This window comes from Pogoniulus pusillus, chromosome 9 (assembly GCF_015220805.1).
Source record: "Pogoniulus pusillus isolate bPogPus1 chromosome 9, bPogPus1.pri, whole genome shotgun sequence".
In the NCBI taxonomy this organism is placed as follows: Eukaryota; Metazoa; Chordata; class Aves; order Piciformes; family Lybiidae; genus Pogoniulus; species Pogoniulus pusillus.
The window spans coordinates 7,550,555-7,574,315 of NC_087272.1; the positions used below are offsets into that span (position 1 = coordinate 7,550,555).

The following is a 23,761-nucleotide window of genomic DNA, read 5'->3' on the forward strand; positions in this document are numbered from 1 at the left end:
TTCTGGTGTTTGGGTTTTTTTTAGTCATTAATTAGTAAAGACTTAAAATTGCAATTTTATACACTTACCCAATCCTACACAGGGAGCTTTCTCAATATTTTATAAAGCAATTACCTAGTTGCTTTTTCAGTCAGAATGCTTATGGCCAGTAATGCATCCCCTCACATTCATTCTCCTTGAGCAGCAGACATGTAATGACAACACACTGATAAAAAGTAGGTCATGACTTCATAATCTAATTTATTCATCAAGGTCAGATAAAGTCCTGGGTCTAAAAGCTGAGATTCTTACTCTGCTTTTTCCTCTAACAGTGAAATTGCTGAAGTTTCCCTGAGCAAAGCCTAAGCCAAGAAGGGACAACAGATTATTCCTCACTTGTTGCAAGAGTTTATCCTCCCTTTCATGCACTTGTCTCCTGCAAGGATAAAACACATCAGCAATTTCTTAGGGAAGCTACTCAAGCAGCACTAAAAAAGCAACAAGGGGAACCCTTGGTATTTCTTCATGGTATACACAAACTCTAAAAGGCAAAGGAACAGAGCAGGGGGAAGCAGAGCAGAATAACACATGTGGCCCCATAGCCCCAGATTCCATACAGCTGCACTGGCACTGCTCATAGCCAGGTCTAACAGACACTTTCAAACTCTGCTGGAAAAACTATTCAGACCAAAGCAAAAGGTTCAGCACTAAAAATGGAAAAAGTGTTATAGTTTCACTTACTGAGATTTCATACCAACTATAAACGAGGAAAGCTGAACCAATACTCCTCCAAAACTGCAAAATGGACATTTTCTGCCTTTTTGAACACTTGGGACTGTATCTCAGAGATGATGTGTGGGAACAAAAAGAGGAGATAGTGGATTTCCAAAGCTCAGAGGAAGAAAACTGGAAGCCAGCTCTTTGCTGTTCCTTCTTGGTTTATGATAAAGAATCTACAAAACTCTGAGATATTTTTAAAGCACTGCAGTTATTTTTTTTTCTTGAGACTGTTTCTCCAATGTGGTTGGCATGAGTTTTTTGGGCAATCATGTCATTATTCTCACTGGTTTTTTAGCCAGTACTGAAACTAAGCAAAAGGGCTTATTTTCCACTTGCATTTTAATTATTCAGGCTTAGCAGACTCTCTATGAAATAAAGGGATGCAAAACTTAGTTCCCATCCTCTTTGAAGGGCCCAGTGCTGCAGCATAATTGATAGGGCTTATTTCTCTCTCCTTAGTAAGATTAAACTGAGCCATTCTCCCACTGATACGTTCAGGTTTACAGCCTGCTTCCCAAGGCTCTACATCACCTTCTCCAGCCTTTGGAGTTAGCATGGCATAAAATCAGCCCTCAAGCAAGTCAAGATTTTCATTTTCCTAGACCCAAGTAGAGCCTGGTTGTTTCTTTCTCACTTCTGGAGCCTGCCTCCTGATACCAAACCAAACCTGTAGCATATGTTGTGAATGCTGACATGGTCCTACCTACACACCAAAACCAGGCCACATTCTTAGCATGTAAGCATTCTGACTAAGCCTTGTGCAGGATTTCTTTCATCAAAATTCTTTTTATTATCATTTCACAAGTCTTACTGTGAGTGGCAGGAATTTTCCAAGTAACTTTACTGGCCACTTTCTCAAGCTGTAGGTTTCTACTCTGTAACATGTCTGCTGAAAAACAAGTACTGTACAGCTCACTGACATCAGTATTTACCATTGTTATCCTATTTATCCTCCTTCCTAGATACTGGGAGAGGAGGAAGTGGGAGAAGGAGAAACAATTATATGATGGTAACAGGAAAATGCCTTTTGAATTTCAGTGTAGAGTCTGAGATGTGCTAGCAAATGGCCTGCAGCCTGTATCATGGCTGTTGGCAGGATCAGCCACGTGCTTTGCATGCTTCATACAAACTGCATGGGCTTACTTTAGACATAAGTGGTTGAAAACTCTGCCCCCAGACCTGTACCAGCAGCGTTCTAACAAGTTAGATGTAAGCTTTGCAATGTGACTTTTTGCATTACAGAATCAAGCTTCAAAGTAATAACCTTTATTTTGTTTTAAACAGAGCAAATTATTGAAAAAGATGAAGGCCCTTTCTACACCCATCTAGGAGCCGGTCCTAATGTGGCAGCTATTAGAGAAATCATGGAAGAAAGGTAATTAGTGCAAAGGCACAGGGCAGATTAATGTTTATCCTTTTGTGGATGTCAGAATTTTTCCAGCTTTTGCACATAAAGAAATAAACAATTGCAAATCAAGTAATTACTTGTAGGCTTAGCTAGCCCAGTGTTGCCAACACTACGTACTGTGCTATTCACCAGAGAGTCACAATATTTGACAGGGCTAATAGTCTGCTGGCTGGCACAGGCTGTGCACTTTGAGACAGATGCCAGCAAACCCAAGCAGGAACAAGTATTCATCAGCCTGCCAAGCAAGATGGTTGGCAGTGCCTGCAAAAGCAGGCATGGACCTGGCGTTCCCTCTGGGTAGGAGAATGCCAAGGTGGAAGGAAGACGAAGAGTAGAATACCAAACTCCAATATTAGCTCCCTCCTGCCAAATTCCTAACCCTAAAGAGCTAAATCTGGCTTGGTCACATCCAGAGGAGTGCTGCAAAACTGCTGGGTAGGATTTCAGCCCAAGAATCAATGAGTAGTTTTGGGGAAAAAAAACCATTCCCTTTCCTCAGAGCACTGCACAAACCCAGCCTTATCTTGATTGTGGACAATCCCTATATTGTGTTGCATCCCATGATACATTTATCAAAGCCAACCAAACCAGGAATTTTGAGCAGCACAGAATGGATGTGTGATCTGTGCTGTTTAAAAATACATGTAAGCACAAAACCCACCAGCCTTTCTGCACTTTTTAAATTAAGAACTGTCACAAAAGGGACTTCTGCACTGTGAATTCTGCACTACTTGTAGCTTTTTGCATGCATAGACACTATTTGGTCAGATTTTGAGCGGTATCTGGGAATTCAGTTCCTCTCTGAACAAATAAGCAAACAAAAAGCTCCCCAGTAAGTCAGAGACAGATGGCAAAATCTGGACTCCAGAACTGCAAAGAAGCTCCAGTTAGATGCAGAACCAAAAGCAAATGGGCATTATTGCAGTGCCATGTCTGAGCTCAGGAGCACTGTTTCCTGGCAAGGAGTGTTAGCTTGTGCTCATCTCTGCACAACCACAGGCACACTTAGGGCATATTAAACCCTTCAGATTACCTCCAGGTCCTGTGGTCCTTTCTCTTTCTTAGCACCTCCTTTCCTGTGACTCCAGATTGTTTTCAGTTTTGTGAGCAGCTTGAATGCATGTAAGCTGCAAAAACCAGCTTCTTCCCATAGAGGGGGAATGAACACTGACCCTCCTGAGAAGCTTCTTGAAATCTGTCTCCCAAGCTCTAGGACTGGTTCATTCTTCATTAGATACACATAATAAGTAAAAGGAAAGTTATACATGTCATGATGTCAGTTACTGGAGATGATTTTTTTTCATTACTTTGGAATGTAATTTTTCATCTTTAATATTGACCTCACCTTTGTCTTTTTTTTTTATCTTTGTCTTTTTTTTCTCCATTTAATTTCACTTTGTGTTGGTAGAAGGAAATCCTGAGAGATTGTAGATAACAGGCATCTCCTCAGCCAGGTTGAGCAGAGTATAGCAGCAGCCACTTCAATAATGGCTAATTTTCAGCTGTTCACATGGTATGAACTGTGTGATTCCCTCATTGAAGGACTCCAGAACTTGTTCTCATTAGATAATCAAAGGACATGAAAAGTGGATCCCATTTGCTCTGGGCAGCAGCACTGCTTGTGTGTGGGGCTAGATTCTGTCTCGATGTCATAATCACCTTGATTAAATGCTTCAGCAAGAGCCAAGCTTGTCCACCTGGGGTACAAAAAGACACACAGAAACAGCATCAGTTGAAGGCATTTTGTGATCATCATTCAGTATAGAAGTCAGGCAGAAGTAAATAAGTAACAATTTATGAATGGATAAGTAAAAGAAATAGATATGGTACAAATTACAGAGTACAGTATCACTATGGTTGGAAAAGACCTCTAAAATCATCAAGTCCAACCATCAAAACAATACTACCATGCCAACTAAACCATTTGTATTTCTTTGCTGTATATTAGCCTGATTCTTAATTAAATTGGGAAATAAATTTCCTGTGGGAGAGCAGAATTAAGTCCAGGATAGTAGCTAGTAGGAGGTAAAAAATATTAATGACTTAACTGATTCACACTGCAGCAAAACCAGAAACAAGCACGGGAAATGGATAGAGTGACTAGTGCATTCCAGCTGGTCCATGATGACTTAAATGTATACAGTTCAGAGCAATAACTTTAACTCAGAAAATAAAAAAAAATGTAAAATTCCTTCCCAAAATAGAGAGACTTCAAATCCACTTTCAAAAAAGTCATTTGTAACAAACTTCTCTATTGAAACATTTAACAGATTTGCCGATAGTATATGATAAGGATACTTTTTTACTCATCTGTGATGTGTTAAAGACATTTACCTCTCTGAATGTTTCAGTGTACCACTGTAATAAAATGAGTGAGATAAACCACACTGCATGTTGCTCCCTGTAACTCACACTGTTTATTTTTTGAGATAAGACAGGCAAATGTGCCCCATCTTTTCAGTGTTCACACAGGACCAAATGAATCTGCTTATTGTACGTATTTTTCTTTGTTTAAGATTTGGCCAGAAGGGTAAAGCTATAAGGATTGAAAGGGTTGTCTACACTGGGAAAGAAGGCAAAAGTTCTCAAGGATGTCCAATTGCTAAATGGGTAAGTGATGCAGACTAATGTTAATGTTAATCTAGTTCAGTGTGGTGGCTCATGTAAGCACATAGCAGTGATGTGTCCTCCCCTTAGCTGACACTATGAAACTTCAAACAGCTCAACAGTGGCACTACCACAGGACACCTGTAGCCTGCTTCCATCTCTGTCTCATGTTCCATTTTCTTGTTGCATGAAGAACAGCAAGAGTAAAATCAGGCTTAAAGGTATGAAAACTTGAGAAGGAAGGCATTCACTTAGATTTAAGATTCACATCCCCAGACATTCTCATTGGTGTTTAATTTCATTTTACCAGTAAGTCAAATAGTGCATTGCTGAGATCATTCTGAGATGCACTCCCAGCTCAGGAGAGTCACTGGGACACTCTCCCAGCAACCACTGTCATGCTCTGGCACAAATTACCAAGTGGTTTTGGTAGGGTGAGGAAGGCAGGGTGAGGAAAAACTGACAGATGATTATAATCTGAAAACACATCAGACTACTCCTTTTTTGTCCAGAAATGCCCACGGTAGCACAGGCACTGAGCTGGGCACTCTTGTATTTGAATATCTGCTTTCCTCTCATCATCACTGCAATGTTTCAATGTAGAAGGGTAAGGTTACAAAACTTGAGTGGCCGATCACAAGTTGATCTGCTTAAGTTGGGGAGAGAGAGTGCAACAGCTCCCACGCCCAGTTATTTAGTGCTTTCCTTAGCTGCCTGCCTTTCCTTGCATGGCTCCTGCCCTAGGTGCAGGTGTCCAACTCCGTGCAGGTACACATCTTACTGTTCACTTGCTTATGCTCACTAATCAAACTGGGATACTTGTACCATAGTGCAGATTCAGGAGGAGATTCCTGCTGAATCAGAGCATGGGGAATACCTTGACAAAGCTGTTTTCCACCACCATGGCTTTCCATGGCAACAATCAAGCTTCTCGGAGTCAGTTTCATTAAAGAGAAAGGGCAGCCCGGGCCCATATCACTAAATGAGCTGCCAGAAGCAAAGAGGAAGGCAGAAGCAGAAGTAGCCTGCCAGCACGTGCAGGAGCGCTGAGGTTTGCTGTTCTCCTGCTCCTCACGCTAAGAAAGGCTCCGTGTGTGCGGGGGCTCCGGGGCATGTGTTGCTGTGCACGCAGGTAGTCCGCAGGAGCAGCCAGGAGGAGAAGCTGCTCTGCCTGGTGCGCGAGCGAGCGGGCCACACGTGCGAGACGGCCGTGATCGTCATCCTCATCCTGGTCTGGGAGGGCATCCCCACCAGCCTGGCCGACAGGCTCTACTCCGAGCTCACCGACACCCTGCGCAAGTACGGCACGCTCACCAACCGCCGCTGCGCGCTCAACGAAGAGTAAGTGCAGCCAGGGCAGTGCGACCCCACCCGCGGCCCTGCCCCGGCACCCCCGCGTGTGCTTCTCCGTGAGATGCACATCACCCTTCCGACCAGTTCAGGCAGCTTGAAAACACACCAAAAAGCACAATAAACGTTCTTGGAAAGCAGGGAGAAACAGCTTTCTGAGGCCGTGAAGCACCTCCCTATGGCTAAAGGGCGAGATCTCAGGGAGGCCCAGGACAGGAGATGCCTCAGCCCTGACATAAAACCTCAATGCACTAAACTGTGCTGTAAGCCTTAAGCCTACAGGAGCTAGCCTGAATCTGAGTTGTTCTTTTATGTCTTTCTGACAGAGCAAAAGTAACGTAGCTATCACTGGGTGTTACTCTGGCTTCATGGGCAGAGGTATTTCAGGAGTTAGTTACTGCTTAGCCCCTGTTAGAGGGCTCCCACATTCTTGCAGACCCATGCCCTTTGGGGTACCAGGTCTGTCACACCAGACCCACATAGCCTCTGTCAAGGCACAGCCAGATTTCTTTCTCACAAGTGTAGGAACCCCCCTGTCCTTGCTTTGCAACTATGAAGTTTCTCACTCTGGTAAGCCCTCTGTTTTAGCACATGTGCCTCCCTCATTCATTGCTTCATTTGCATTGATGGATGATGATCCCAGAGCATGGGGAGAACACCAGTGCCAATCATGGGGTTACCTGCCCACTGCTAACAGCCGTATCGTATCCGCTTATGTTCTAGACGGACTTGTGCATGTCAAGGGCTGGACCCTGAAACTTGTGGTGCTTCATTTTCCTTTGGGTGCTCCTGGAGCATGTACTACAATGGTTGTAAGTTTGCCAGAAGCAAGATTCCAAGAAAGTTTAAGCTGATGGGAGATGATCCAAAAGAGGTTGGTGCCCATTTCTGAAACAAGCTTCATTTGGGAGGAACTGTTTTCTATTACTCTGCAAACAGAGAGCAGGGGCCAGAGCCCTGCCAGAATGGCATACATGTAGGGTAATCAAATAACTGCCAGTCAGAACTGATTGATTCCAGCTGAATTAACTGTCCAAATTCTGACAGCTGGTAAAAGCCCTGAGACTTGAAACCACGTCTGTAGGCTTTCACAATTAGAGGGGAGGGCACAGCCTGAATAATTGTGGCTGTATTAGGCCTACAACTGGGCATTCCCAGTGGCTGAGTGGAAAGTTTACCAGCTGAAGGCACATAATATTGCAATTGGGAACCACAGCAGACTGCATAGAGGCAAACTCTTGAGATGACAATAGGAAGAAAAGGGCAGGCAGACTCATTCTACATGCAGTCCTGCCTCACTGAGCGTCTCAAGACTGGGCTCTGCTACAGCAGACTGGCAACTATTTCAAACCAGTCAGAGTAATAGAACATTGACCTTAGCCTGGCCATAAGATAACTTTTAATGTTAAGACTGTAGCAACTCCTGGACACATCAATCTAGTCATGTGTCTGGGAGGCTCCAGTGGCCCAGTCTGGTTTTGGCAAGCACATTTAAGTTTAGTCCCTCACTTGTGTACTGATGCATAGCTCCACAGCTTTCACTGTACTCTGGTATCTGACACAAACCCAAGCATTTCTGTCACATGATCTGGGTGCCAGGTACTCCTGCACCCTATGGCCTGTGCTGAGAGCACTGCAGTATTTAAAACAGAATTAACAGGTTTTCTTCTCCTCTGCTTTTCTGTAGCCCAAACAGTTATGGAATACCTCCCCTTCAACCATGTTGTGGCACAAAGCCTTTATCATAGCCTGCAATCCTGAACTCCCTACATTTTCTAAGCTGGATACCTGGCCAGAGCCCACTGAGGCACTACTCCAACTTGGATTCATAGAAGCATAGCATGTCAGGGGCTAGAAGGGACCTCAAAAGATCATTTGGTCCAGCTCCCCTGTCAGAGCAGGATCACCTAGAGCAGATCACACTGGAATGCATCCAGACAGTTCTTGAATATCTCCAGAGAGGGAGACTCCACAACCTCCCTGGGCAGCCTGTTCCAGTGCTCTGTCACCCTCACAGTGAAAAAAATTCCTCCTCAGGTTCATATGGAACCTCCTATGCCTCAACTTCCACCCATGCCCCTTGTCCTGTCACTCGGCATCACTGAGAAGAGGCTGGGTCTATCCTCCTGGCGTATTTATCCTCCTGGCATATCACCCCTTACATATTTATAAACATGACTGAGATCACCCCTTAGTTGCCTGCTCTCCAAGCTAAAAAGCCCCAGCTCCCTCAGTCTCTCCTTGTAAGGAGGATGTTCAACTTCTTTCATCATTTTTGTGGCTTTATGCTGGACTCTCAAGCAGCTCCCTGTCCTTCTTGAGCTGGGGGGCCCACAACTGGACACAATACTCCAGATGAGGCCTCAGCAGGGCAGAGTAGATGGGAAGAAGAACCTCCCTCAACCTACTAACCACAGCCCTTCTAATCCACCCCAGAATGGCACTGGCCCTCCTGGCCACAAGAGCACACTGCTGGCTCATGGCCATCCTTCCATCTGCCAAGTCCTTCTCCCCTTCACTGCTCTCCAGCAGGTCAGTCCCCAACCTATACTGATACATGGGATTGTTCTTTCCCAGGTGCACAACTCTACACTTGCCGCTGTTGAACTTCATTAAATTTCTCCCTGCCCAACTTTCTAGCCTGTCTAAACCTCTCTGAATGGCAGCACAACTCTCCAGTGTGGCAGCCATTCCACCCAGCTTGGCGTCATCAGCAAACTTGCTGACAGTGCACCCCATGCCCTCATCCAGGCCATTAATGATTACATTGAATAAAACTGGTCCCAGTACTGACCCCTGGGGAACTCAACTAGTTACAGGCCTCCAGCTAGACTCTGTCCCATTGACCACAACTCGCTGACTTCTTTCCTTTAGCCAGTTCCCAATCCACCTCACCACTCCATCACCCAGACCACACCTCCTTAGTTTAGCTATGAGGATGCTGTGGGAAACAGTGTCAAATGCTTTACCAAAATGAAGGTGAAGCACATCCACTGCTCTTCCATCATCTATCCACCTGGTTACGTCATTGTAGTAGGTTATCAGGTCGGTCAAACATGACTTCCCTTTTGTAAAGCCACACTAATTCACTTCCCATGGAAGCCAGAGCTGGGCAGGGAAGATGATTTTACCCTCTAGTCTCATTCCCACACAAAATCAGGGACAGCCAAAGCACACATGCAGACCAGGGGCTGGGTACCATAGGACAGACACAGTTATAGACAACACAAATATGATCCTCACCAATGAAAACCAGCATGAAGACTATGTGCCACATAAAAGCTCCAAGTTCTGGCAGCAGCCACAAGGTCCCAGCAAGATATTTTTGGCAGTCTTGTCTCTGTGGAGTCCTAAACTAGGATGTAGTCCCATAGTAGGAAATACAAATTTCTAATGCACCCAACACATCTCTCTCAAACCCATAAGTTTTTCCCAGCTCCACACATATTCTTTAAGCATACAAGTAAACCACTCCAGTATACCTGTGTGCACTTGAAATTAAACTCTGAAAACTAAAGGCCTCATAAGTGGGGTTTTGAATGTGGGATTTTTATCATGAGAGGATGAGGGACAACTTGCTGCATGTCATTAGAGTACTTCAGTTTTAAACAGCCCTTCTTTTAGAGAGTGTGTACCTCTCCTTACAGCGAAAAAACCCTTGTGGTCATTCTTGCCTCCATATCATCAGCTACTAGACATGTCCACAATCCTTCATTGCTTAAGAACTGTGTGCTTCTCGAAATCTGAAGCACTTTTAAAAGTTTAAATTGCTGCATGAAAAGGTAGCTCAGTGTGTTAAAGTGCTGTCACTGCAATGTGGAAAACCTAATTAGCCAGATTTACTTGATGAATCAGTCCAAAGCTATTGCTCTCGAGCTATTAAAAGATTATCATTTTCCCCAAACTCCAATAGGGGAAATAATAAAGATCATCACACTTGGATCTAAAACATCTCCTTGTTCAAGAATGTGATTCTTCTTCATATAATCCAAATTAAGATTACAGCATGTGATGTCCTCTTACACTACTTAACTACTTCATTACTTTAATGGCTGTGAAACAATAAAATTCAAAGGAGATTCCCAGCAACCATTGTCTCAAGGCTGATGACAGTCTAAGCCTTTACACAGCTATCAGTGTCACTGTAATTGTGTAAAGGCCTTAACTTCTTAGGTCCCATAAGTACAGCACGGAAATGTCACTGAACTCCTATTTCACCTCCTAACAGGAAGAAAAACTAGAATCCCATTTGCAGAATCTGTCAACCCTGATGGCACCTACCTACAAGAAGCTTGCACCCGATGCATATAACAACCAGGTATGCTGGGTTAAAAAGGAACTGGAGCAGTCATGCAAATAACCCAACTTCTACCACACTTCCCAAGGTTTCAACCTTGTGGAAGCCACTAGGTACATTTTGTGCCAGCATTCCTTTGACACTGGAGCAAAGACAAATGGAAGTAGCCATTCCACTTAAAATGTAAAACTAGCAGAATTGAGTCCACTAAGGACTAAGCATTTTTCCTTCATCAAAACAATAAAATTACTTCACAAGAGGAGAGCTCTCATCTTTGCAACACAAACTGCTGGATTTAGCATGTGTCACCAGCCAAACTAGCAAAGCAGTCATGAAGATGGTGCAAGATGGGCAGTGCCAGAAGGCAGTGTGTCATATTGCACTCGAATCCTAAAGCCACAGTTTCAGTTCTGCAGTCTCCAGTGGCAAATAAATTTAGTTGAGCAGCCATTACAAACATGCTTTGAAGGAAAGTCTTGTATTTGAAGACACTCAGCCCTGCAGATGCACAGAAGTGCCTGCACCAGTCTTTGTGCATGAAAGGATTATGCACATGTGTTTTCTGTGAAACAGCACACTGCAAGATTTTATGAGGTTCCCAGTGTGGCTGTCTGCATCTGCATTCCTTTACCAATATCCTTCAGCTATTTGCATCAGTGCCTGATTACAAACCCCTGCAAACACAGAACCACTTGCCTTTGGTTTTGTTGCTTGGCTTCACTGCCATCACAAACATTCACAGAACTTAAGTCTCCAAACTGCCAGCATCTCTGCAAACTATGACATCGTCTTTCTTCCTTGTTGCCAGAATTATGCTGTCGTAAACCAACATAAGACAGAACTGTAATAGAAACAGAAAACTAAACTAAAATTGTCCTTTTTTTTTTTTGCCACAAAACTCACTCCTTTACTGCATATTTGTTAGCACCTAGGCCAGATAAGTGGATTCAGTGCAGACCTCACCTGTTTCACTTACCTGATCAGATAATGTTTGGAGACTCACTATGGAGGAAACTGTGGCTGTGTGCCTGCTAGCTGTGGTTATCTGTCCAGATACCTGAGAGACGTTCTGCAAGAGAAGAAAGGAGGAAGAAGAGAAACACAAGGGGGTGATCAACAATAAAATGGTTCTTTGCATGGGCTGCTTTTCTTTCCTCACAAAAACTCACAGAAGAACTTTTCTCCATGTAAGCCATGGCCCTGCCTGACACGTGTTAAAAACACATGCTTGTACATGTTTCGATGTTCACCTTGTGTAATAAGGTGTGTGTATGGCTTGGCCTATTTCAGGAGTGTCATGCAGACCTTGTATTTTTGGGGAAGTTCTGACCAAGTTGCTGTCAGTGTTTTAAAGAGATGATATGGGCCTAATTTGCATGGTATTGTAAAAGGTTCTAAAGCCCTCAATCCCTCTCTGAATTCTGAAAAGAAATTCTGAATTCCCAGGTTTATTACAATCTGAGTCTCAGTTGCTACTGGATTAAATTGGAAAGGGTCTTATTTTCCAGACACAATAGAACTTTTCAGAGAGCAGTTGCAGCAGCACACTTAAATCAGGCAGGTATAGCCTGGCTAATGTTTCAGACCATGCTTGTTTCATTTCTAAGCTGTTTACATGTTTTGAGTTTTGTTCTGCTTTTACTTTTAGATTCCAAGGAGGTAAGGACTCCAAATTTGAAAAACTAAGGTCTGTGAGCAAAGTAGGCATCTTGGATATTTTTTTTTGCACTCATTTGAAAGGTTCAGGAATTTCAGCAGAGCATTGTACAAGCATGGTTTCATTTTTCATTTCCTAAATAAAATATGAAACTGTTGCTTGTGTAAGGCTTGATCTTCCATTACACAATAATTTATTTTCATGTCAGGTTTATTGTTACATTATCAACTCTTTGCTAAGCTCCTTAATAACAAGTGCAGGAGTAGAAAGTCCTGTCTTGGCTGAATTACCTTTTTTGGTTGGGGGATGAGTTGTACTTAAATTAACGAAATACACATTTAGGGTGCCAAAATATTACAAATCAAAACCCAAACTATTATTCTTTATTAAGTCATTCTGCAGCCAGGTTTCTGAAGCTATTTTCCCTTAATAGGCCGGTGTATTTCCACTTTACACAACCATATCACTCTTACAATGCCAGATGTGCTGCATTTGTCCTGTCAAAGCACCGACCACTGGCAGAGAATCAAATGTAAGGTGCAAGAAATAAAAATATTATTGGCAATTTTGCAATCCCACCAGAGACAGAAAGGAACAGGAAAAAAGCAGCAAGGAGTAAACTATGGATATGAAGTTGCCATGGAATGGTTCACATTTATTTGCCTTTGAGATCTCTATGTTGCCTTCTCCAAGGTGTTGGGACGCTTGCATGCTGTCACAGTGGGGCATGCAGTGCCAGTGATTCATGATTCTGTGCTTCTAGTTGCACAGACTGGAGCATCCAGCTGGGTTGCAGTGACAACTGTCATCTCTTTCCAGATCGAGTACGAGCACAGAGCCCCTGAGTGTCGCCTGGGCCTGAAGGAAGGTCGCCCGTTCTCAGGCGTCACTGCCTGCCTGGATTTCTGCGCACACGCTCACAGAGACTTGCACAACATGCAGAACGGGAGCACGCTGGTAAGGCCCTGCTGCATGCAGCCTCCTGACTCCAGCACTCATTCCATGTATTTAATTCATCATAGCCTGTTTAAATTTACCCTTACATAACACAGACTGCTAAAAAAAGGAACAGTAAGCAGTAACTGGGCTAACTTACTACCTCCTACACAATTTTTCATTCACATGAATGAGGCTTATGGTGTGGTTAAATAAAGTTCAGTGCAGAACTGGTAAGAAGAAAAAAGCTGTGGGGATAATGGAAGGTCCCAGCAGGGCTGAAATGCCTGTGTCAGTGTTCCTGGAACAAAATATGCCTCTCAAAAGACTTTTTTTCCTAACAACTTTGGGTTCTATCTTTTAATAAAATCAAAATGTAAGCAATTAACTTCTCTCCAGAAGTTGTGGTTTTCGCTCCAGCTCACAATGAGCAGAAAGCCTGCAAGCCTTGCCAGCCTTTGTAGTGTGCACACACCTCTTACTTTCCTTACATCTGTTACAGATGATAGATGAATCTCTGCTTGGTAGGTCAGTCTCTTTGGTGTTAGTTTCATTTTGATTTGCCTTTTTTTTCCACTTAGATGCTAAGGCAGATCCTGGTCTAAGCTAAAAGGACCCTTCTTTAAGACAACAGAGCTGGCTTATGATTTATGACCTCTGGAGGGTTAGGCAGATGCAGGGATGCACACAAATCTTCTCTAGGTGTGGGGTTATGTGTGTTATGCCAGGGTAAGGGTCTGGTTGGTATTGCTGAGGAGAAAGGGAGGAGGGAACTTCCCTGAACGTTCTGAGTCAAAAGGCAGGAGCTGTGCTTAAGGACACTGTGAACTACAACTACATTTAGCTGTTCTCAATTATAAATACAGCCAAATAGCATTGTTTTAGGAATTTTGTTCCAGCTAAAAGGCAAAACTAAGTTTTACCTTTTTCTTCATGACATAAGTCTGTAGTGCAACTTCTGAAGCTGAGGTAGATGTAGGGACAGGAAGGAGAGGAGAAAAGGAGGCTCAGAGGTGATCTCACTGCTGTCTACAACTACCTGTAGCCAGGTGGGGTTGGTCTCTTCTGCCAGGCAACCAGCAACAGAACAAGGGGACACAGTCTCAAGTTGTGCCAGGGGAGGTCTAGGCTGGATGTTAGGAGGAAGTTGTTGCCAAAGAGAGTGATTGGCATTGGAATGGGCTGCCCAGGGAGGTGGTGGAGTCACGATCCCTGGGGGTGTTCAAGAGAAGACTGGATGAGGCACTTAGTGCCATGGCCTAGTTGACTGGCTAGGGCTGGGTGCTAGGCTGGACTGGATGATCTTGGAGGTCTCTTCCAACCTGGCTGATTCTATGATTCTCAGTTCTGATCTTGAGTGTGTACAGCAAAGGTTCTGTGGATGACAGCCAAAAAGCAAGCTGGTTTTCAATATGTGTTGGGTGATTTCTGTTCCTTGGCTACTGTCTGTCACAATGCAGTTTCAGTAAACATGAGGAAGACTTCAGTTTTGAGCAATCACTTGTAACTTGAAGCAACTACCTAGATTCACAGTGCAGCTCTTATTACAATCAAGGAGTATATATTTTTAATATCAAGTAACTTTTTGTTTCCAGGGTTTGACTTGACAACTACCACTTCTAGCTGAACTTTCTACCTAAAACTGGCTGCTGCAATGATTTTGCTGCAGAGTGTCTGTATCAGCATCTTTTCCACTAAGATCTTCCCAATACCTGTTGTAGTGGGAGCTAACACAACGAGCATGCTTATATGTCAGTAACTTCCTTAAATGTTATGTGATTTGCTCCTTTGCAAGGTCATGGAATCTGCCATTGCAAGGAGTTTGAACTGCAGTGGCAGTGTGTTCTGTTGCACAGTTCTGTCTAACAGGTACCTAGCTAACAGGCAAAACATCTTCAGTGATGGAGTCCCAGGTTCCACTGATTTATGCCTCTGGCCACCATACAATGGAACACAGAGGTTATTTCATGTTAGGGGAATCCCTAACTGTGCTGTTTATCTCAGCACAAGAAAATGATAGACATATTTTCTGTTTCTGTTAACACTGTCCAACAGAGGAATGGAAGAAATTAAATTGCAGCCTTGCTGCAATATGCATGAGCTGCACAGAAACTTGTAGTCTACAGATAGTTTGCCAGGTGCCAACAGCAACGGCAGCTGGGCAAGGTGAAATGCACAGTCTGCTGTTTCAGTTCTCTTCTTCTTAGACTGGTTTGAGTGACTCTGTTGCACCTCTCCAACAGGTTTGCACACTAACTAGAGAAGACAATCGTGAAATTGGCCAAACACCAGAAGATGAGCAGCTCCATGTGCTCCCGTTGTACAAAGTCTCTGATGTGGATGAGTTTGGAAGCACGGAGGGCCAGGAGGAAAAGAAGAGGAATGGCAGCATCCAGGTCCTTACCTCCTTTCGCCGAAAAGTAAGGATGTTAGCAGAGCCTGTCAAGACGTGTCGGCAAAGGAAGCTAGAAGCAAAGAAAGCAGCTGCAGAAAAGCTTTCCTCCTTGGAGAACGGGTCTAGCAAAGCTGAAAGAGAGAAGTCTGCTGCAGCACGCAACAAGCAAGGCAACTCTGAGGCAGCAGGTCATGCCAAGCAGCTAGCAGGTAAACACGTAAATCTGAACAGGATCTTTATCAACAGTGGTAAGCATCCTAGAAATAAGGGCCATGTATAATGAGTCTCAAGGTATCCATTATTTTCAGCCCAAGTACAAAACTTTAAAGTAAAAAGGAAAGAGATTTCTTGAAAGTAAGTATCAGTGTTGTATATTTACAAATACTGGAGTGCCACAGGCTGAGAGACCTGTGTAGTCTGGAGAAGAGAAGGCTGAGGGGACCTTATCAATGTCACCAAATATCTGAACAGTAACTATCAGGAGGATGGAGCTGGTCTCTTTTCAGTGACACACAGTGACAGGACAAGCGGATGTAAACTCAAGCACAAGAAATTCCACCTCAACTGTGAGGGTGCCAGAGCACTGGAGAGAGGTTGTGGAGTCTCCTTCTCTAGAGACCTTCAAAACCCACCTGGACACATTCCTGTGTGACCTGCCCTAAGTGGTCAGGCTTTGCAGGCGGGGTGGACTCGATGATCTCAGGAGGTCCTTTTCCACCCCTAGCATTCTATGATTCTATGAAATCATGGTCAGCTGTGGAAAAGCAAAGTGAAAAAGTTGTATGAGAAATCCTTTATCAATAACACCTCTCAAAATCTGGTGCTTTTGCAAACTCTGCTTGCCATGCTGTGTATTGTGAAGTATCATTAAAAGGTTAGCAGCACTAGAAGACATGAAGAGAAGCATGTGAGGCTGCTGCCAAAGAAAGAATGACCTATACTTTGCTTGGCACTGGTGCAGAGAACCTCCTAATTTGAGGGGATTCAAGCCTAACCTCCTTGCCACTATTTATATTTTCTGCTTCAAGACCGAAATCAGAGCAGGTTTTTCCATAGTGGTGTACGAGTTTCAAAATCCACTTAATCCCTTGCTCCTGAGCAAAGGAGTTCATCATGACTATCTTCTTATTACAGCAGCTTCCTCAGAGAGGAAAAAAAGCCATACATCCACCACCACCCAGAAGGTCACTGAAATACCTGCCAATAGAAGTCAGCTGTCCCATGGCCCAGGCTAGGGTTGTAACTACTAAATTATGCCGTTTCCCTTTAATGAGCAGTGAGTTTGCTCTTACTATCTTCTGTTAATCTGTCTTGTTACTGAACTGTTCTCTCTATCACAGAATATCACTGTTGGGTTTTTTTTTTTCACATAAAGCTAGAGACTTTTTTTTTCTTTGAGACAGTTCTATTAATATAGATCAGAAGAATTATTTCTTCTCAGTGCAAAGAAGGTCACCTTGTGCACGGCTTTTTGGGAGTACTTTGATGCTCCATTTCATGGGCTACTTAAATGATGATTCAACTCTATGAATTTTGTGCATGTGACTCTGATTGCACTGTTCTCTTTTTTCCCCATTACCACAAGCATCTGATCTCACTGGAACCATGCCAGAAAGGATGAGTAGCCTTAGTATATATTCAGCTCCTTAAAGAATAGTATTGAGATATGAGAAAGGGAACCTCTGTTACTGTGTCATATGATACTCCTCTTAGAAATTGCACAGATAAGATGAAAGGTCTATAAAGTATGTAGTTTGTTGGGGGAGTTCCATTTTTCTTCATTTGATTTTTTTTCAAATCATATTTGTTGTGTTGGTTTTCTTTTCACATCTACAGATCTCTTACGTCTTTCAGGACCAGCCACACAACAACAGCAGCAGCAGCAACATCCGCAGCGCACTCTTCCCAACAGCCATCAGTCCAGTTCCCTTAACTCTTACTCGGGTTCAGGTTCTGCAAATCTCTATGGAAGGTTGCCTAATCCAGCCAGTGCTTACCCAAGCTCTTCATACACTTCAGATCCTTATGGAGGGTCCAATCACATGAACCTCTACGCAACCTCATCACAGCCTGCGGGGTCTTATTTGAATTCTTCCAGTCCCATGAACCCTTATTCAGGATCCTTAAGTCAAAATAACCAATATCCACCCTACCAATGCAATGGAAACATACCTATGGACAACTGCCCCTCTTACTTGGGCTCCTACCCCTCCCAGCATCAGCACATGGACTTGTATAGTTGCCAGAGCCAAGACCATATGTCTAAACTCAGTCTACCACCCATTCAAACATTATACCAGCATAGGTTTGGGAATAACCAGAGTTTTGGTCCCAAGTACTTGAATTATGGAAACCAAAATATTCAGGTAGACTCCTTCAATAACTGCATTAGACCAAATGTACACCATGTAGGGTCTTTTTCCTCTTACTCCACCCATGAGGCTGACAGCCATTTCATGGAGGTTGCCTCAAGGTTAAAATCTAATCTGAGTAATCTGAGCATGGATTATGCCTCCAGGAGTAAAACCAGTGACCATCACTGCATGCAACCCCTGCCACATTTAGCACATGACTACCATTCTGCTCCAAGCGTCTTTAGCAGTCCTCCTAATTCACTGCATCTCCAAAGTAAGGATAGTGAAATGATTTCACATGCAGTTAATGGTTTGTCTAACATGCTTCCAGGTCAAAACCACGATAGGACTACTCCCCAGGGTGGCTTAGATAAAACCGATGTGCTGAATCCAGAAAAGGCAGAGGATCCTGATGAAGTCTGGTCAGATAGTGAGCAGAACTTTCTGGATCCAGAAATTGGAGGAGTGGCAGTTGCTCCATCTCACGGGTCAATTCTCATAGAGTGTGCAAAACGTGAGCTTCACGCAACAACTCCCTTAAAAAACCCCAACAGGAACCATCCCACCAGAATATCCCTTGTCTTTTACCAGCACAAGAGCATGAATGAGCCAAAACATGGTCTAGCTCTGTGGGAAGCAAAGATGGCTGAGAAGGCAAGAGAGAAAGAAGAGGAGTGTGAAAAGTACGGTCCAGACTATGTGCCTCAGAAATCTTACGGCAAAAAAGCCAAGCGGGAGCCTGCTGAGCCACACGAGCCCTCTGAGCCAACCTACCTGCGCTTCATCAAGTCTCTTGCACAAAGGACACTGTCGGTCACCACAGACTCCACAGTAACTACATCTCCATATGCCTTTACACGGGTTACAGGGCCTTACAACCGATACATCTGACTTCACACCTTTGTTGGTTACCTCATCTGCAGAAGAACACCTTGTCACTAGGGCGGTATGCTTTAGGTCTGGGGGAAGGCAAGGGTGGAGAAGAAAACAGTGTTCATACAGAATCCTCAGTGGAGAAAGCCTCAGCACACCAGCAAAAAGAGCACTTATTTTCCACTGATTTTGAAGTGGCCACAGATGGCATGTAGGGAACAAGACCAAAGCATCCTATGCAAAAACAAAACAAACAAACAAAACAAAACAAAACAAAAAGTTGTTTCACAATTTGCATTTGAAAGCACTGGCTCCAGTACTGAAAGAGGTAATCTGCAAATTAACTTTTCTTTCCTTACAGTTTTGCACATCTGTGGCCACTTTTAAATATCATCAAGTTTGCATAGTCATGGAACAGGAGCAAAAAAAAAAACAACAACAAAACAAAACAAAGTCCTGTAGTATTGCAACTGCAGGAACCTTAAAACATCATCTGGTGCTGAATCTATGATGTACTGAAATACTGGAATCATGGCTTTTTACCATGCAGTTTTTACTGCTATCTTATTAGTCTCTTGATTTTATTTAACAGAGTAGGTAAGTATAAAATATAACGAATAGACAGCAAAACACTGAATTTGTTTGGATGTTCTAAACTCATGGTGCTATCTAAGAGAATGGTGTCTTTGTTTTAACAGTCAAACAGTTTATGCCTTTATAACAACAATGTAGTCAAACGTTCTTCAGCGACAGGGAGGACCTTTACACTCATGTATGTATTGAATTTATCTGGTGTTAAAATAAGCTTACTTTTTAACAAGTGGGAATTACAAAGACCTCTGGATTTTACTCATCCAGTCAAGTCCTGGAATAGGACAATAAAATAGAGAGAGAAAGAGATTATTTTTTTTTTGTTTAAGTAGTGTTTCGAAAGCACTTTGTCTACCTAAGCTTGGCGACTTGAACAATGCTGAGGTACTAAGACATTAAAAACAAAAAATTAAAAAGAAAAAAAATTAAAAAGAAAAAAAAAGAGTTTACTTTGATTTTCAAATGCAAAGATAGTTTTTTTAAACTAAAAAAGAAAAAAAAAAAAAAAGCTTTGAAATGCTTTTATTTTAGCCATGCATCTGCTAGTGGACAACATATCCATTTTTAATACAGTCAGTTATGGTAAAAATGGGGCTTACTGGATATAAGGGAATACTTTAGTACACAAAACACATGTTTTTTCTGGTGCTCATCCACACAGCTATACTGTAAACCATTTTCTACAACGACTATGACAAGTTCATTGCTCAAATATGTACAGTTTTAAGGAAAGACTTTTATATTAACCACAGGCAACAATTTAGCAGCATGCGACAGACTACAAGTAGTTAGCTTAGTTTTCAGAGATCTGTAACGCTCTTCACCTACCCAATGGCGGATCGCTTTTGTGGTGATCATGATGTCACATCGTGGTGCAACTCGTTTCTTGGTGCAACTCGTTTCTTGGTGCAACTCATTTCTTGGTGCAACTCATTTCTTGGTGCAAATGTCCTCTTTTCCAGGAAGATCGAGCAGACCGATGCCTACACAAGATGAATGAAACAGGGTTAGTTCTGTCTGATTCCGTTGAATAATAGAGGAAGAAAAAAAGAAAATAAGAGAAAAAAAAAAAGGCAGCTGGCTTGCTCTGGTGGTTTTAATTCATTAATTTCTATTATTATTTTTTTTTAATAAATAAAAAAAATAAAGCAGGAGAGTTGTATAGTAAATTAAATTGTAAACAAAACCTTTTTTAACGCAATGCTTTAGTATTTTAGTACTGTAAAAATATTAAAATCTCTATATATTTGGGTTTTGAGCTGAATTCACATCATGGTGCTACTCAGCCTGCTACAAATATATCATAATGTGAGCTAAAAATACATTAAAAAGGTTTGAGTGATGTTCCTACTTGTCATATACCTCAACACTAGTTTGGCAATAGGATATTGAACTGAGTGTGATAGTTTATATATTGTATGCCATCTTTCCCCCTCCCCCCCCAATAGCCTTCAAGGAAAAAAAACCAAACAAAAAACAAAACAACAACAACAAAAAAAGAAACCTCTCTCAATACTTGACATTTTAGGAAGTATAACTTGAACTTCAATCTTTTTAGGTTTTCCTTTCTTTCTTTTGTTTTTTTTTGGTGTGTTTTTGGTTCTAAAAATTCAGGGATATTTCAGCTCACGTTCTCCTATGCCAACGTGTCACCTGTGTGTATGTAAAGCTGTTGTAGGTTAACTGTATTATTCTTTGGGGTTATTTTTGTTTTGTGTTTAGGGTTTGGTGGGTTTTTTTTGTTCAGGGATTTAATGCTTTTCTTTCAAATCCCTTCTCTATTTTTTTTCTTGTACATGTTTATCGATGTAACTAAAACTAATTTTTGTAAATTCATTAGCTCTTTTTACGGTAATTAAAGTGGTTTAAGAGATTTAGAATGTTTTGCCTGTTTCAAATGAATAAACAAAAAGAAAGTAGAATGCACTGAGCTGATTAAAGGGAAAAAAAACGTAAGGCAGGGGTTTGGCAAGTGACTGTTTGCTAGAGTTGTTCGAGTCACTCTCTAAACAAGGCTTCTTGGATACTGTAGTGAATACAATAGACTATTAAAAGGTACAGCTGTACAAGGGCTTCCCTAAACATGCAAACCTCCATGTCCCAGAGATATCTTGTGCAATATACTGTAAGTTTAAGTTCAGTCGAAAGAAATTTTATCCAACAGAATCACAACCAAGTTCGAGTAAATCAAAGGAGGCCTTTGGGTTTAAGGGTCAAATATTTATTATGACAGTTTTGTTTTTTTTTTTAATTCTCAGTCTGTGACTTTACCCACTGCATTGAAACAAAAGTTTCACCTTTGAAAAAGAGGGGGGATGGGGAAGAATGAAATGATGGTTTTATGTCAGGTTAATTAAATCATTATAAATCTTCCTCTCCTGGCAATGTTTTTTTAAAGACCTTTACTATTCATGCTATCTGTAGAAGATGTTTGGTTACTATGCTGTGCACTGTCATTTGCCAAACTGCTGGCAGCAGGAGCAGGAAGCTTAGCTGGAGAATCAGTTTCATATTGTAAATACCCAAGCTGTAACTTTTGGTGTACAGACCCCTGCCTCTGCTGGAACGAATGACAAAGCAGACATAAAATTGCTTGTATAGGATTATCAGGTTGACTATAGCCATACTTGAAGATGCTTCTGAGTGGTGTCAACTTTACTTGAATGACTTTTTCATCTTGATTGACGCACAGTGGTATAAAGTTCACTTCTAAAGCTAGTGGTTAACTTGTGTAGGAAACTTTAGCAGTTTGACACTAAGGTAATGAACTTCTGTGTGCATTTTTATGCTTATGTTCTACCTTTTTTTTTTCTTTTTAAACTTCAGTTTCCTTCATTTTCATGAAATGTTTGGTTATGTCTATAAAAAGAATCCGAGGATGGTTATAAATACTGTAAGTATTGTAATGTAATGCAGGTTATTTGAAAGCTGTTTATTATTATATCATTCCTGATAACGCTGAGATGTGGGTGTTTTTAATAAAATTTATATTTATTTAATGCACTCTAAGTCTGTCTTGCAGAAGCTTGTCTTTCCCTATCATTTCATTAGCTAACAACAAATCCAGCACAGTCAAAACGTGGTCTCTAGTACCAGCCATGAGTCAAGGTCCCCACAGGACCTGGACAGCTGTTACAGGGCTGGGGAAACTGCTACCTTGGGGAACTCATATCTAAAACTGTGTTATGAGAAACAGGAAGTTCCATAGCTCAACAGCCTAAAAACTGAATGCATTGACTGGCACAACCCAGGACAACCCAAACCTTTCAGTGAAGCAGACTGGCACCCCCACAGTGGTTTAGCTCACCTCCCGGACTCCCAATGTCACACTCAAAGGAAATGCCTCACTAGGGACAGGAGATGTAGACAACAGAGCTATTTCTAATGCTGCTTTGGCTCTTGTCTCTAAAGTTGTTGGGATGCTGGCTACCCAGCCCAGGCTACTGCTCAATAAAACCTGTGTTTACAGGGAAGAAGGGAAGCATTTTTATGGGCAGGAAAAGGGTGTAGCGCATCACCGCTGGTTTCCTCCTGGTATTTGTGGACATCAATGAATATAGCAGATTCATTGTTGGAATTTCCTTGCTACTCAAGTTACAGCCACAAATGCACACCTGGCAGAGGAAGGGCAAGTGGGAGACTGTAGAGAAACATTACTTTGTTTAGGGCATTTATATCTACCTGCTCACACATTTCTACAGTTCATTTCACATTCTTTCCACCTGGTGGGATGCTCCAACAGATAGTGTTCTTGTGCCAGGGAAGGTTTACATAGGTAACTAGGAAAACTTTCTTCAACAAAAGGGTTGTCAAGCCCTGGAACAGACTGCCCAGGTCGTCACCTCGAGGTCTTTAAATGACATGTAGATGTGGTGCTGAGGTACTTGGTTTAGTGTTGACCTGGTAGTGGGGAGTTAGCAGTTGGCCCTTATGTAAATCACACATCATCTGGAGAAAATCAGAACCAATAAGAAGTGTTTGAATCAATACCAGGACTTAACGTTCTTGCAGGCAGCAGACAAAAGCTTGTTTTCATGGTGCCGCCTTTGAACTTCAAGGGATTCAGGACTGAATCCTGAAATACTCTCTTCTGTGGGAAAATATCAAAATTGCTCTCTCCATTGCTGCAAAGAGTTTCTGTGACAATTGGTACTTGAAAGCTTTTCTTTAAGACCCCAAGTTTATTCTCAGCCTTGGTTACCCCCTCAGCCTTGGTTACCCCATCCATCAATGCCACGCACCTTGGGAGAGGCCCCCTGCTCTCTACATTCATACACTTGGGGAAGCACTGAATTACAGCTCAAAGCCCCTGCACTGTTCAGCCCTGCTCTTGGCACGTTCTCAGATGGGAATGTCTCGAGGCAGGCCGGTGCTGCGCAGCCAAGCGCTGCTCTTTTCTGTGCGCAGGTGCACTTAATGCACGAGACAGCTGGAACCGACAGATGCACTCACTCCAACAAAAGTCCATCACCCCTTTAGCCTGGCCCAGAAAAGCTCCTGCCATTAATGACGGCTCCCTCTCCACACAAGCAGC

General features: G+C 42.5%; 1 protein-coding gene and 1 long non-coding RNA gene across 2 annotated transcripts in view; both read left to right on the forward strand.

The window, feature by feature from the left end:
• The window catches only part of TET2 (tet methylcytosine dioxygenase 2), a 75,329-nt gene extending 53,093 nt beyond the window's left edge, over window positions 1-22,236 (forward strand). Inside the window, exons 3-10 of the mRNA XM_064148434.1 lie at window positions 2,044-2,134; window positions 4,684-4,777; window positions 5,907-6,115; window positions 6,848-6,998; window positions 10,353-10,442; window positions 12,898-13,035; window positions 15,258-15,618; window positions 17,246-22,236. Of these exons, the coding sequence (XP_064004504.1) occupies window positions 2,044-2,134; window positions 4,684-4,777; window positions 5,907-6,115; window positions 6,848-6,998; window positions 10,353-10,442; window positions 12,898-13,035; window positions 15,258-15,618; window positions 17,246-18,654 (2,543 nt within the window). The 3' untranslated portion in view covers window positions 18,655-22,236. The remainder of the gene's footprint in view (window positions 1-2,043; window positions 2,135-4,683; window positions 4,778-5,906; window positions 6,116-6,847; window positions 6,999-10,352; window positions 10,443-12,897; window positions 13,036-15,257; window positions 15,619-17,245) is intronic.
• On the forward strand, window positions 3-526 carry LOC135178415 (uncharacterized). The gene is made up of 2 exons (XR_010303513.1): window positions 3-215; window positions 312-526. It is a non-coding gene; the product is annotated as an uncharacterized LOC135178415 (long non-coding RNA).
• Window positions 22,237-23,761: the final 1,525 nt, after the last annotated feature.